Raw genomic sequence first — 15,820 nt, forward strand, 5'->3', positions numbered from 1 at the left:
TAGACCACACTCTATAATTGACAAATACCTTACAATTTACCGCAAAGAGCAAGCATTTAGTGCAACAGAGGAAAAACATACTTTTAGGCAGAAACCTCGAGAAACCTCGGGTGGTGAGGAAAACAACCTTTCTATCTCTTTCTATTTCTATGCTCGAAAACAACTCGGATCCTCCGCGCATGCGTACATTCTAAAATACGATTTGCACAACGGTCCGATATCAAAGATGGCGGGAGCCTCCGACCCACTGGAGGACATGCTCTTCAATGAGGTGGATGAGAAAGCAGTTAGCGACTTAGTTGGCTCTCTGGAGTCTCAGCTCGGCGACAGAAAGGCTCCCGCCGCTTCTTATTCCGACGGGAAACGGGACGCAGCGCCAACGGCCGCCGGGCACTTCTCAGGGAAAGTGCGCGAGCAAGTGGGGTCTGTGGAGCCGCAACAAGGGCATCCAAAAGCGGCGTTACTGACCCAGGAACCCGGCGCTAACGTTTCTGAGCCGCTCTCCGGGAAAGCCCTCACTTCTTCTACCTCCTCTGTCGCCGCCGGGGCCGTGATCGCCGCCGGAGCGAGTCTACAAACAGTTGGAGTCGGAGCATCTCCCGTTATCTCCCCGGGAACTTTGCCCACTCAGCCCGGCGCAGCTAGCTTCCAACGGACGGCTGTTCTGGGCTCGAGCGTTCTGGCTCCGGGCTCGAGCGTTCTGGCTCCGGGCTCGAGCGTCCTGGCTCCGGGCTCGAGCGTCCTGGCTCCGGGCTCGAGCTCGGCGGAGGCGATCAGGACCGCTTCTCCCGGATTACAAAGTTTAAACGGGGGTTCCGGGGCTGTAAAGTTGGGGGCCACCACGGTGATAAGTACCGCCAGTACCGGGGGATCCACGATCATATCCCCCATGGCTTCGCAGCCGAATAACTTCGCTCCTCAGCCCACAGTGGCGTCTCCCGCCGCCGGTACTCTGCAGAGGATCCCCGGCCCGGTGAACGGACTGGACCCTAAAGCTGCCCCCTCCCCGGCAGCCTCCAGCTCTCAGGTGCCCAGTCTAACTAAACTCACCAAAGGTGTAGGTCTGGTGTAATGTATTGTAGTGGGTATACTGTACTGTATGTGTGTATGGGCCACAATGGGACTTTAGGGGGGGAGTTTTGAGCGTTAAAGACTTCATTTTCTGCATTTTTTACACTTTGCACCAATTCACAGCTGAAATACTACAAAAAACACACGACTATTCAAAACATGTCAAAACTATAATGGAAAGTATGTTGTGGGTCATTGGGCCTTTTCAAGTAGGTCTATGGAAATCCTGGGGCTTTCTTAGTGCGTATATCACGTAGAGTACACCACTGATTTGGTGCATCATTGAGGTGGGGGGGGGACACATTATAGCAGGAGTGTCAAACTCAACTTCTCTAGGGGCCACACTGGAAACAGACTCGCATTGAGGGCCAGACATGTAGAGTTTATTGACAGTGAAAAACGTTGAAAATAGCACCAGAAAAAGAAATGTACGGAAAAAGCGGCAACAACATCGGTAAAAGCACCAAAAACGCCAAATGTTTAAAAAAAAAAAAAATCATCAAAAAAAAAAAAAGGGGTAAATAGCATTGATAAAAAGGCCACAACATGTCGGAGAAAGTGGTAAAAACTAGGCGGGCAAAAAGCTTTTGTAAACCTGAATTGATATGCGAGCCGATCAAAGTTAGCGAGCGGCCTGATTTGGCCCGCGGGCCTCGACTTTGACACATTATAGGGTTCAACATTAAGTTTTTCTTTCACTTTTCCAAGTCGTATTTTACTGGCCCCTATTATACAAACAGGTTTTAACAACAACAGAAAGTAGCTGAGCTGGTCCCCAGCCAGCCTGGGACTCCGGAAACATCTCGGTTATGATTTTGGCTCCTAACAACGTTATTACATCCCATCATGTGTTGCAGGTAAACTCTGATGTAGTCTCGTGTTCTGAATGAAAAGTCTGAAGTCAAATGTCACTGATTTCCTGATCTGATTATTAACTCTCCTGTTGTCCTTTCCTAAAAGTCTCTATATCAATAATTGGGGTTTCTTTTCTTTCTTTTTTAAGTTAAATAAATGATCAGATCACTACTCTCAATTAATGTCGGTATTTTATTAGATTTTATAGCATTTTTAAAAGGAAACTAACTAAAGAAACCTAAGTTGACTAATCAAAACCACCGATTAGTCGACTAGTCCACTGAGAGGGAGCAGCTCTAGTCGTGTGAAGGTTTTCTCCTCTTTATTCCTTCTGCTGGCAACAACAGAAACTTGTCTAAAAGCTGCTGTGGTGATATTCACAACAACAATGTAAACAACCCAGAACTTCACTTTTAATAAGCTGCACACCTGAAAAACTGACGAGAGGAATCAGCAGAGAGAGATGGAGACACTAAGACCCTGTTGACACGTACATGTCGGAGACATGTCCCTTCGTTTCCACGCTAACGGAGACATGTCCCTTCGTTTCCACGCTAACGGAGACATGTCCCTTCGTTTCCACGCTAACGGAGACATGTCCCTTCGTTTCCACGCTAACGGAGACATGTCCCTTCGTTTCCACGCTAACGGAGACGTGTCCCTTCGTTTCCACGCTAACGGAGACGTGTCCCTTCGTTTCCACGCTAACGGAGACGTGTCCGCCGTTTCCACGCTAACGGAGACATGTCCCTTTGTTTCCACGCTTAACGGAGACATGTCGCCTTTTCCCGCTTAACGGAGACATGTCCGCCGTTTCCACGCTAACGGAGACATGTCGCCGTTTCCACGCTTAACGGAGACATGTCCCTTCGTTTCCACGCTTAACGGAGACATGTCGCCTTTAACACGCTTAACGGAGACATGTCCGTTAACACGCTAACGGAGACGTGTCCTTCCGTTTCCACGCTAACGGAGCGTGTCCCGCCGTTTCCACGCTAACGGAGACGTGTCGCCGTTTCCACGCTAACGGAGACGTGTCCGCCGTTTCACGCTAACGGAGACGTGTCCCTTCGTTTCCACGCTAACGGAGACGTGTCCCTTCGTTTCCACGCTAACGGAGACGTGTCCCTTCGTTTCCACGCTAACGGAGACGTGTCCCTTCGTTAACACGCTAATGGAGACGTGTCCTTCGTTTCCACGCTAATGGAGACATGTCCCGCCGTTTCCGCTTAACGGAGACGTGTCGCCGTTAACACGCTAACGGAGACGTGTCCCGCCGTTTCCACGCTAACGGAGACGTGTCCTTCGTTTCCACGCTAACGGAGACGTGTCCCCGTTTCCACGCTAACGGAGACGTGTCGCCGTTAACACGCTAACGGAGACGTGTCCCTTCGTTAACACGCTAATGGAGACGTGTCCCTTTGTTTCCACGCTAATGGAGACGTGTCCCTTCGTTTCCACGCTAACGGCTAACCACGTCTTTCTAAAAACTGCGGCCAGAGTGGAGATTTCTGAGACCGAGAGGTTTAGGCAGCCGAGAGACAGGAAGTGAAATTTGCGTAAATACTTTTCCTATTGAAACTTTATTTTTTCATTCAGAACACAAGAGAAAATAAGAGTTTACTACAAAACGTGATGAGCTAAATAATAGTTTTTCTCGATTATTATATTTTTGTGATTGTTGGGAGCCAAAATCATAATTAGGATTACGTTTAGATTAATAGCCCAGCCCTCTGGTGTAGCCCTGTGGTTTAGCTGTAGCCCTATGGTGTAGCCCTATGGTGTAGCCCTATGGTGTAGCTGTAGCCCTCTGGTGTAGCCCTGTGGTTTAGCTGTAGCCCTATGGTGTAGCCCTATGGTGTAGCCCTATGGTGTAGCTGTAGCCCTATGGTGTAGCCCTGTGGTTTAGCTGTAGCCCTATGGTGTAGCCCTATGGTGTAGCCCTATGGTGTAGCTGTAGCCCTATGGTGTAGCCCTCTGGTTTAGCTGTAGCCCTATGGTGTAGCCCTATGGTGTAGCCCTATGGTGTAGCCCTATGGTGTAGCTGTAGCCCTATGGTGTAGCCCTCTGGTGTAGCTGTAGCCCTATGGTGTAGCCCTATGGTTTAGCTGTAGCCCTATGGTTTAGCTGTAGCCCTATGGTGTAGCCCTATGGTTTAGCTGTAGCCCTATGGTGTAGCCCTATGGTTTAGCTGTAGCCCTATGGTTTAGCTGTAGCCCTATGGTTTAGCTGTAGCCCTATGGTGTAGCCCTATGGTGTAGCCCTATGGTGTAGCCCTATGGTGTAGCTGTAGCCCTATGGTTTAGCTGTAGCCCTATGGTGTAGCCCTATGGTTTAGCTGTAGCCCCCCAGTGTAGGTGTAGCCCCCCGGTGTAGCCCCCCGGTGTAGCTGTAGCCCTACTATGTAGCCCTACGGTGTAGCCCCCCGGTGTAGCTGTAGCCCTATGGTTTAGCTGTAGCCCTACGGTGTAGCCCCCCAGTGTAGCTGTAGCCCCCCGGTGTAGCTGTAGCCCTACTATGTAGCCCTACGGTGTAGCCCTACGGTGTAGCTGTAGCCCCCCGGTGTAGCTGTAGCCCTACTATGTAGCCCTACGGTGTAGCCCCCAGTGTAGCTGTAGCCCTATGGTTTAGCTGTAGCCCTACGGTGTAGCTGTAGCCCCCCAGTGTAGCTGTAGCCCCCCAGTGTAGCTGTGGCCCCCAGTGTAGCTGTAGCCCTATGGGGTAGCCCTACGGTGTAGCCCTATGGTGTAGGTATAGCCCCCCAGTGTAGCTCTAGCCCTATGGTTTAGCTGTAGCCCTACGGTGTAGCCCTATGGTGTAGCTGTAGCCCCCCAGTGTAGCTATAGCCCCCCAGTGTAGCTGTAGCCCTATGGGGTAGCCCTACGGTGTAGGTGTAGCCCCCCAGTGTAGCTGTAGCCCTATGGTTTAGCTGTAGCCCTACGGTGTAGCTGTAGCCCCCCAGTGTAGGTGTAGTCCTATGGTGTAGCCCTATGGTTTAGCTGTAGCCCCCCAGTGTAGCTGTGGCCCCCCAGTGTAGCTGTAGCCCTATGGTTTAGCTGGAGCCCTACGGTGTAGCTGTAGCCCCCCAGTGTAGCTGTGGCCCCCAGTGTAGCTGTAGCCCTTTGGGGTAGCCCTACGGTGTAGGTATAGCCCCCCAGTGTAGCTCTAGCCCTATGGTTTAGCTGTAGCCCTACGGTGTAGCCCTACGGTGTAGCTGTAGCCCCCCAGTGTAGCTATAGCCCCCCAGTGTAGCTGTAGCCCTATGGGGTAGCCCTACGGTGTAGGTGTAGCCCCCCGGTGTAGCTGTAGCCCTACGGTGTAGCTGTAGCCCCCCAGTGTAGCTGTAGCCCTATGGTGTAGCCCTATGGTTTAGCTGTAGCTAATCTCTGACCCTGATCTCTGACCCTGATCTCTGACCCTGATCCCTGATCTCTGACCCTGATCTCTGACCCTGATCTGATCTCTGACCCTGATCTCTGACCCTGATCTTTGACCCTGATCTGATCTCTGACCCTGATCTCTGACCCTGATCTCTGATCTCTGACCCTGATCTCTGACCCTGATCTCTGACCCTGATCTGATCTCTGACCCTGATCTCTGACCCTGATCTCTGATCTCTGACCCTGATCTCTGACCCTGATCTCTGACCCTGATCTCTGACCCTGATCTCTGATCTCTGACCCTGATCTCTGACCCTGATCTGATCTCTGACCCTGATCTCTGATCTCTGATCTCTGACCCTGATCTCTGACCCTGATCTCTGACCCTGATCTGATCTCTGACCCTGATCTCTGACCCTGATCTCTGATCTCTGACCCTGATCTCTGACCCTGATCTCTGACCCTGATCTGATCTCTGACCCTGATCTCTGATCTCTGACCCTGATCTGATCTCTGACCCTCAGGCTGGGAGTGCTGCTGCGGTGACCCTGAAGCCGGCAGTGAACGGCGTGGGCCAGCCGGCCGTGGCGCTGGTCAGGCCGCCGGGCGCCGTGGTGAGGCCGCCGGGCGCCGTGGTTACGGCCATCCAGCAGCAGAGACCCGGGCTGGTGGGGGGCCCCAACAGAGCCCCCGCCCCCCCCCAGCCACAGATCGCTGTCAGGCCACAGCAGCAGACCATCCAGTTACCACCAGGCTTCTCCATGCCCCCAGGTACACACACACACACACACACACACACACACACACACACACACACACACACACACACACACACACACACACACACACACACACACACACACACACACACACAGGATATATCTCTGATTTATTGGTGTATTTATTGAAGATATATCTCTGATTTATTGAGGATATATCTCTGATTTATTGGTGTATTTATTGAGGATATTTCTCTGATTTATTGAGGATATTTCTCTGATTTATTGGTGTATTTATTGAGGATATATCTCTGATTTATTGAGGATATATCTCTGATTTATTAGTGTATTTATTAAAGATATTTCTCTGATTTATTGGTGTATTTATTGAGGATATTTCTCTGATTTATTGGTGTATTTATTGAAGATATTTCTCTGATTTATTGGTGTATTTATTGAGGATATTTCTCTGATTTATTGGTGTATTGAAGATATTTCTCTGATTTATTGGTGTATTTATTGAGGATATTTCTCTGATTTAATGGTGTATTTATTGAAGATATTCCTCTGATTTATTGCTGTATTTATTGAGGATATATCTCTGATTTAATGGTGTATTTATTGAAGGTATTTCTCTGATTTATTGCTGTATTTATTGAGGATATATCTCTGATTTATTGAGGATATATCTCTGATTTATTGGTGTATTTATTGAGGATATTTCTCTGATTTATTGCTGTATTTATTGAGGATATTCCTCTGATTTATTGCTGTATATATTGAGGATATTTCTCTGATTTATTGGTGTATTTATTGAGGATATTTCTCTGATTTATTGGTGTATTTATTGAGGATATATCTCTGATTTATTGAGGATATATCTCTGATTTATTGAGGATATATCTCTGATTTATTGAGTTTATATCTCTGATTTATTGGTGTATTTATTAAAGATATTTCTCTGATTTATTGTATTTATTGAGGATATTTCTCTGATTTATTGGTGTATTTATTGAGGATATTTCTCTGATTTATTGGTGTATTTATTGAGGATATTTCTCTGATTTATTGGTGTATTTATTGAGGATATTTCTCTGATTTATTGGTGTATTTATTAAAGATATTTCTCTGATTTATTGGTGTATTTATTGAGGATATGTCTCTGATTTATTGGTGTATTTATTGAAGATATATCTCTGATTTATTGGTGTATTTATTGAGGATATATCTCTGATTTATTGGTGTATTTATTGAAGATATATCTCTGATTTATTGGTGTATTTATTGAGGATATATCTCTGATTTAATGGTGTATTTATTGAAGGTATTTCTCTGATTTATTGGTGTATTTATTGAAGATATATCTCTGATTTATTGAGGATATATCTCTGATTTATTGGTGTATTTATTGAGGATATTTCTCTGATTTATTGGTGTATTTATTGAGGATATATCTCTGATTTATTAGTGTATTTATTCAAGATATTTCTCTGATTTATTGGTGTATTTATTGAGGATATTTCTCTGATTTATTGGTGTATTTATTGAGGATATTTCTCTGATATATTGGTGTAGTTATTGAAGATATATCTCTGATTTATTGGTGTTATTATTGAAGATATATCTCTGATTTATTGAGGATATATCTCTGATTTATTGGTGTATTTATTGAGGATATTTCTGTGAATTATTGGTGTATTTGTTGAAGATATTTCTCTGATTTATTGGTGTATTTATTGAGGATATTTCTCTGAGTTATTGGTGTATTTATTGAAGATATTTCTCTGATTTATTGGTGTATTTATTGAGGATATATCTCTGATTTATTGGTGTATTTATTAAAGATATTTCTCTGATTTATTGGTGTATTTATTGAGGATATTTCTCTGATTTATTGGTGTAGTTATTGAAGATATATCTCTGATTTATTGGTGTATTTATTGAAGATATTTCTCTGATTTATTGAGGATATATCTCTGATTTATTGAGAATATATCTCTGATTTATTGAGGATATATCTCTGATTTATTGGTGTATTTATTGATGATATTCCTCGGATTTATTGAGGATATATCTCAGATTTATTGGTGTATTTATTGAGGATATTTCTCTGATATATTGGTGTATTTATTGAAGATATTCCTCTGATTTATTGGTGTATTTATTGAGGATATATCTCTGATTTATTGAGGATATTTCTCTGATTTATTGGTGTATTTATTGAGGATATTTCTCTTATTTATTGGTGTATTTATTGAGGATATTTCTCTGATTTATTGGTGTATTTATTGAGGATATTTCTCTGATTTATTGGTGTATTTATTGAAGATATATCTCTGATTTATTGGTGTATTTATTGAAGATATTTCTCTGATTTATTGGTGTATTTATTGAAGATATTCCTCTGATTTATTGGTTATTTATTGAGGATATATCTCTGATTTATTGGTGTATTTATTGAGGATATTTCTCTGATTTATTGGTGTATTTATTGAAGATATATCTCTGATTTATTGGTGTATTTATTGAAGATATTTCTCTGATTTATTGAGGATGTATCTCTGATTTATTGAGAATATATCTCTGATTTATTGAGGATATATCTCTGATTTATTGGTGTATTTATTGAGGATATTTCTCTGATATATTGGTGTATTTATTGAAGATATTCCTCTGATTTATTGGTGTATTTATTGAGGATATATCTCTGATTTATTGAGGATATTTCTCTGATTTATTGGTGTATTTATTGAAGATATTTCTCTGATTTATTGAGGATATTTCTCTGATTTATTGGTGTATTTATTGAAGATATTTCTCTGATTTATTGAGGATATATCTCTGATTTATTGAGGATATATCTCTGATTTATTGAGGATATTTCTCTGATTTATTGGTGTATTTATTGAGGATATTTCTCTGATTTATTGGTGTATTTATTGAAGATATTTCTCTGATTTATTGGTGTATTTATTGAAGATATTCCTCTGATTTATTGGTTATTTATTGAGGATATATCTCTGATTTATTGGTGTATTTATTGAAGATATATCTCTGATTTATTGAGGATATATCTCTGATTTATTGTTGTATTTATTGAGGATATTTCTCTGATTTATTGGTGTATTTATTGAAGATATATCTCTGATTTATTGGTGTATTTATTGAAGATATTTCTCTGATTTATTGGTGTATTTATTGAGGATGTTTCCTGTCCCAGGGATGGTTCTGGTCCGGACGGAGACGGGCCAGCTGGTGATGGTCCCCCAGCAGGTTCTGGCCCAGGCGCAGGCCAAGACGCAGCAGGCCCAGGCCCAGGCCCAGGCAGCGGCCAACCTCAACCAGAGACCGGCAGCGCCAACAGCCGGGACCGCCATCCGGGTCAGCACCGCCGCTACGGTAGGTTACGTCCTCTGTACAGCTGCCAGTACTGCCGATTACGATTTCTGTTCCTAACGATCACAAACACAATGTTTACACTTTAGAAAGTTAGTTTTGCAGACTTTAGAAAGTTAGTTTTGTAGACTTTAGAAAGTTAGTTTTATAGACTTTAGAAAGTTAGTTTTATAGACTTTAGAAAGTTAGTTTTGTAGACTTTAGAAAGTTAGTTTTGTGGACTTTAGAAAGTTAGTTTTGCAGACTTTAGAAAGTTAGTTTTGTAGACTTTAGAAAGTTAGTTTTGTAGACTTTAGAAAGTTAGTTTTGTGGACTTTAGAAAGTTAGTTTTGTGGACTTTAGAAAGTTAGTTTTGCAGACTTTAGAAAGTTAGTTTTGCAGACTTTAGAAAGTTAGTTTTGCAGACTTTAGAAAGTTGGTTTTGCAGACTTTAGAAAGTTAGTTTTATAGACTTTAGAAAGTTAGTTTTGTAGACTTTAGAAAGTTAGTTTTATAGACTTTAGAAAGTTAGTTTTATAGACTTTAGAAAGTTAGTTTTGTAGACTTTAGAAAGTTAGTTTTGTGGACTTTAGAAAGTTAGTTTTGCAGACTTTAGAAAGTTAGTTTTGTAGACTTTAGAAAGTTAGTTTTGTAGACTTTAGAAAGTTAGTTTTGTGGACTTTAGAAAGTTAGTTTTGTGGACTTTAGAAAGTTAGTTTTGCAGACTTTAGAAAGTTAGTTTTGCAGACTTTAGAAAGTTAGTTTTGCAGACTTTAGAAAGTTAGTTTTGCAGACTTTAGAAAGTTAGTTTTGCAGACTTTAGAGAGTTAGTTTTGTGGACTTTAGAAAGTTAGTTTTATAGACTTTAGAAAGTTAGTTTTGTAGACTTTAGAAAGTTAGTTTTGTAGACTTTAGAAAGTTAGTTTTATAGACTTTAGAAAGTTAGTTTTATAGACTTTAGAAAGTTAGTTTTGTAGACTTTAGAAAGTTAGTTTTGTGGTTTTGTGGAGTTTTAGAAAGTTAGTTTTGTGGACTTTAGAAAGTTAGTTTTGTGGACTTTAGAAAGTTAGTTTTGTAGACTTTAGAAAGTTAGTTTTGTAGACTTTAGAAAGTTAGTTTTGTGGACTTTAGAAAGTTAGTTTTGTGGACTTTAGAAAGTTAGTTTTGCAGACTTTAGAAAGTTTTAGAACGTTAGTTTTTTTGAAGTTAGTTTTGTGGACTTTAGAAAGTTAGTTTTGTGGACTTTAGAAAGTTAGTTTTGCAGACTTTAGAAAGTTAGTTTTGTAGACTTTAGAAAGTTAGTTTTGTGGACTTTAGAAAGTTAGTTTTGTGGACTTTAGAAAGTTAGTTTTGTGGACTTTTTAGTTTTGTGGACTTTAGTTAGTTTTGCAGACTTTAGAAAGTTAGTTTTATAGACTTTAGAAAGTTAGTTTTGTAGACTTTAGAAAGTTAGTTTTGTGGACTTTAGAAAGTTAGTTTTGTGGACTTTAGAAAGTTAGTTTTGCAGACTTTAGAAAGTTAGTTTTATAGACTTTAGAAAGTTAGTTTTGTAGACTTTAGAAAGTTAGTTTTGTGGACTTTAGAAAGTTAGTTTTGTGGACTTTAGAAAGTTAGTTTTGCAGACTTTAGAAAGTTAGTTTTGCAGACTTTAGAAAGTTAGTTTTGTAGACTTTGTTAGTTTTGTGGACTTTAGAAAGTTAGTTTTTGGACTTTTTGTTTTGGACTTTAGAAAGTTAGTTTTGTGGACTTTAGAAAGTTAGTTTTGTAGACTTTAGAAAGTTAGTTTTGCAGACTTTAGAAAGTTAGTTTTGTGGACTTTTTGCAGACTTTAGAAAGTTAGTTTTGCAGACTTTAGAAAGTTAGTTTTGCAGACTTTAGAAAGTTAGTTTTGTAGACTTTAGAAAGTTAGTTTTGCAGACTTTAGAAAGTTAGTTTTTAGACTTTAGAAAGTTAGTTTTGCAGACTTTAGAAAGTTAGTTTTGTAGACTTTTTAGTTTTGTGGACTTTAGAAAGTTAGTTTTGTAGACTTTAGAAAGTTAGTTTTGTAGACTTTAGAAAGTTAGTTTTGTGGACTTTAGAAAGTTAGTTTTAGAAAGTTAGTTTTGTGGACTTTAGAAAGTTAGTTTTGCGGACTTTAGAAAGTTAGTTTTTAGAAAGTTAGTTTTGTGGACTTTAGAAAGTTAATTTTGCAGACTTTAGAAAGTAAATTTTGCAGACTTTAGACAGTTTTGTATACTTTAGAAAGTTAGTTTTGTGGACTTTAGAAAGTTCTTTAGAATGTCAACAGGTTCCTGGTAAACAAAAAAGGTAAAATAAAATATTTAACAACAAAATAATTCAAAAGAAGCGACAAAAACATTGGGAAAAAGCATCAAAACCTCAAAAACGCTTGTGTTTGATGGTGCTCATTGTAAGGTTTCCCATGATGCTTTGCTGCTGCCTAACACCATCCTCTCTCCCTCCCTGTTGTCTGCAGGCTCCTCAGACGGTCCGCCTGGCCGCCCCCGTTCAGACCAGGATGGTTCAGTCTCCCTCCACCACCGTACAGGTCTGCTTCCTTCCTGTTCCTGTCACTTTATAAACAGATTGTAACGGGAACGAGATGTGTAACAACGCATTATGTAATCTAATACATATTTACTTCATTATGTAATAACACCTGGATGATGTAATGAAATGAGAAACACTGTTGGCCCAAGAGAACCTCACCTCTGCAGCACAGAGAGCATCTGATTAGTAAATAGTGCCGGTAAGATGTGAAGTGAAATGTGTTTGTGTTCCCAGAAGGCTCTCACGGTGGCGCCGGGCGGAGCCGCGGTGTCGGTAAAGATGACCCCCCAGAAGGCTCAAACGGTGATCACCGCTGGGGGGACGCCGGTGGCCAAACCTGCCGGCGTCCCGTCCGCCCCGCTGACCAGCACCACGCCCCCTACCACGCCCACCACGCCCGCCAGAGTCAACATGGTGTCGCAGGTCAGTTCACGCTCTACTTCCTGAGTCTGAGGCTGCGTTTGGTCCAGACCGAGACCAGAACCTCCGTTAAGGTTCCTTCCCTCACCGCACTGTTCGCTATCCTCCCAATCAGCTGACGCTTTGGTGAAACCAACCAAAAACACAAGTCATGTGACAACATTCAGATTAGTGGCCAGATGAGTCTAAGCACATTTCCTTTAGACTTTAGAAAGTTAGTTTTGCACACTTTAGAAAGTTAGTTTTGTAGACTTTAGAAAGTTAGTTTTGTAAACTTTAGAAAGTTAGTTTTGCAGACTTTAGAAAGTTAGTTTTGCAGACTTTAGAAAGTTAGTTTTGCAGACTTTAGAAAGTTAGTTTTGTAGACTTTAGAAAGTTAGTTTTGCAGACTTTAGAAAGTTAGTTTTGTAGACTTTAGAAAGGTTGTTTTACAGACTTTAGAAAGTTTGTTTTACAGACTTTAGAAAGTTAGTTTTGCAGACTTTAGAAAGTTAGTTTTGTAGACTTTAGAAAATTTGTTTTGCAGACTTTAGAAAGTTATTTTGCAGACTTTAGAAAGTTATTTTGCAGACTTTAGAAGGTCTAAATTAAATGGGTTAAAGACACATCTGGCTCTTCAATTGGTCAGAATCTGTTTGCTAAACAATGTGAAGACTTGGGAGTCTGTGGCTGCTGGTTACAGCGTTCACGCTTTCTACTGGACCAGTGTCTTAGATTGTTGTTCCCATCAGTCACTTACACAAAAAAACATAGGAACATAGAGTCCAGGTTGGGGAAACCAGTAGTAACCCAATAGCACTCGTTTTCTCGGCTCACTGTGAAAGCCCCGTTAGAGTAATCGGATACTCGCGCTGACTCGTCATCAGTGTTGAGATGCAGGAAAACATCAACAAGTGTAAGAACTTGAAACTTTTTTAAACGCCTTTTTTAACGTTTTCATTATACGCTTCTTTTGACGCTTTCGTAACGCTTTTTAAATGCTTTTTTTTTTACGGGTTTTGACACAATTTCGTTGCTTTTTTGACTTTTTCTTTTTTTAAAGCTTATTTAGATGCTTTCAAAGGCTTGTTGGCACTTTTTGACTCCTGTTTTTAAACCCTTTTTTATATGCTTTTTCTTTGATTTTTAGGAGATGCAGGAAAACGTGAAGAAGTGTAAGAACTTTCTGGCCACTCTGATCAAGCTGGCGTCGCACAACTCTCCTTCCCCGGATACCTCCAAGAATGTCAAGGCCCTGGTACAGGACCTGCTGGTACGTTACCACATTAATCACCATGTGTTATTAGTACAGGACCTGCTGGTATGTTACCACATTAATCACCATGTGTTATTAGTACAGGACCTGCTGGTACGTTACCACATTAATCACCATGTGTTATTAGTACAGGACCTGCTGGTACGTTACCACATTAATCACCATGTGTTATTAGTACAGGACATTAATCACCATGTGTTATTAGTACAGGACATTAATCACCATGTGTTATTAGTACAGGACCCTGTTACCACATTAATCACCATGTGTTATTAGTACAGGACCTGCTGGTACGTTACCACATTAATCACCATGTGTTATTAGTACAGGACCTGCTGGTATGTTACCACATTAATCACCATGTGTTATTAGTACAGGACCTGCTGGTACGTTACCACATTAATCACCATGTGTTATTAGTACAGGACCACCATGTGTTATTAGTACAGGACATTAATCACCATGTGTTATTAGTACAGGGACATTAATCACCATGTGTTATTAGTACAGGACATTAATCACCATGTGTTATTAGTACAGGACATTAATCACCATGTGTTATTAGTACAGGACATTAATCACCATGTGTTATTAGTACAGGACATTAATCACCATGTGTTATTAGTACAGGACATTAATCACCATGTGTTATTAGTACAGGACATTAATCACCATGTGTTATTAGTACAGGACATTAATCACCATGTGTTATTAGTACAGGACATTAATCACCATGTGTTATTAGTACAGGACATTAATCACCATGTGTTATTAGTACAGGACATTAATCACCATGTGTTATTAGTACAGGACATTAATCACCATGTGTTATTAGTACAGGACATTAATCACCATGTGTTATTAGTACAGGACATTAATCACCATGTGTTATTAGTACAGGACCTGCTGGTACGTTACCACATTAATCACCATGTGTTATTAGTACAGGACCTGCTGGTACGTTACCACATTAATCACCATGTGTTATTAGTACAGGACCTGCTGGTACGTTACCACATTAATCACCATGTGTTATTAGTACAGGACCTGCTGGTACGTTACCACATTAATCACCATGTGTTATGTTAAGCTTCCTCTGCTGTACAGCAGGGTTCATCTTCATATGGGGTGTTCTGTCCTGTGTGTGTGTTCGTGTGTTCGTGTTCAGGATGATAATATTTTGTGTGTGTGTTTTCAGGATGATAATATAATATATATCTGTGTGTGTGTTGTGTTCAGGATGCAAAGATTGAGCCGGAGGAGTTCACCACTCGGCTGCAGGCTGAGTTGAAGTCCTCCCCACAGCCCTACCTCATCCCCTTCCTCAAGGTAATACTCACATACTACTAGTACTATACTACCTCATCCCCTTCCTCAAGGTAATACTCACATACTACTAGTACTATACTACCTCATCCCCTTCCTCAAGGTAATACTCACATACTACTAGTACTATACTACCTCATCCCCTTCCTCAAGGTAATACTCACATACTACTAGTACTATACTACCTCATCCCCTTCCTCAAGGTAATACTCACATACTACTAGTACTATACTACCTCATCCCCTTCCTCAAGGTAATACTCACATACTACTAGTACTATACTACCTCATCCCCTTCCTCAAGGTAATACTCACATACTACTAGTACTATACTACCTCATCCCCTTCCTCAAGGTAATCCTCACATACTACTAGTACTATACTACCTCATCCCCTTCCTCAAGGTAATACTCACATACTACTAGTACTATACTACCTCATCCCCTTCCTCAAGGTAATACTCACATACTACTAGTACTATACTACCTCATCCCCTTCCTCAAGGTAATACTCACATACTACTAGTACTATACTACCTCATCCCCTTCCTCAAGGTAATACTCACATACTACTAGTACTATACTACCTCATCCCCTTCCTCAAGGTAATACTCACATACTACTAGTACTATACTACCTCATCCCCTTCCTCAAGGTAATACTCACATACTACTAGTACTATACTACCTCATCCCCTTCCTCAAGGTAATCCTCACATACTACTAGTACTATACTACCTCATCCCCTTCCTCAAGGTAATCCTCACATACTACTAGTACTATACTACCTCATCCCCTTCCTCAAGGTAATACTCACATACTACTAGTACTATACTACCTCATCCCCTTCCTCAAGGTAATACTCACATACT

General features: G+C 41.0%; 1 protein-coding gene across 1 annotated transcript in view; it reads left to right on the forward strand.

The window, feature by feature from the left end:
- The first annotated feature begins 104 nt into the window (after positions 1-104).
- The window catches only part of LOC114560139 (transcription initiation factor TFIID subunit 4), a 50,732-nt gene continuing 35,016 nt past the window's right edge, over positions 105-15,820 (forward strand). The window contains exons 1-7 of the mRNA XM_028585290.1: positions 105-1,027; positions 5,831-6,077; positions 9,246-9,424; positions 11,877-11,948; positions 12,185-12,373; positions 13,500-13,622; positions 14,865-14,954. Of these exons, the coding sequence (XP_028441091.1) occupies positions 227-1,027; positions 5,831-6,077; positions 9,246-9,424; positions 11,877-11,948; positions 12,185-12,373; positions 13,500-13,622; positions 14,865-14,954 (1,701 nt within the window). The 5' untranslated portion in view covers positions 105-226. The remainder of the gene's footprint in view (positions 1,028-5,830; positions 6,078-9,245; positions 9,425-11,876; positions 11,949-12,184; positions 12,374-13,499; positions 13,623-14,864; positions 14,955-15,820) is intronic.

This window comes from Perca flavescens, chromosome 8 (genome assembly GCF_004354835.1).
Source record: "Perca flavescens isolate YP-PL-M2 chromosome 8, PFLA_1.0, whole genome shotgun sequence".
Taxonomy (NCBI): Eukaryota; Metazoa; Chordata; class Actinopteri; order Perciformes; family Percidae; genus Perca; species Perca flavescens.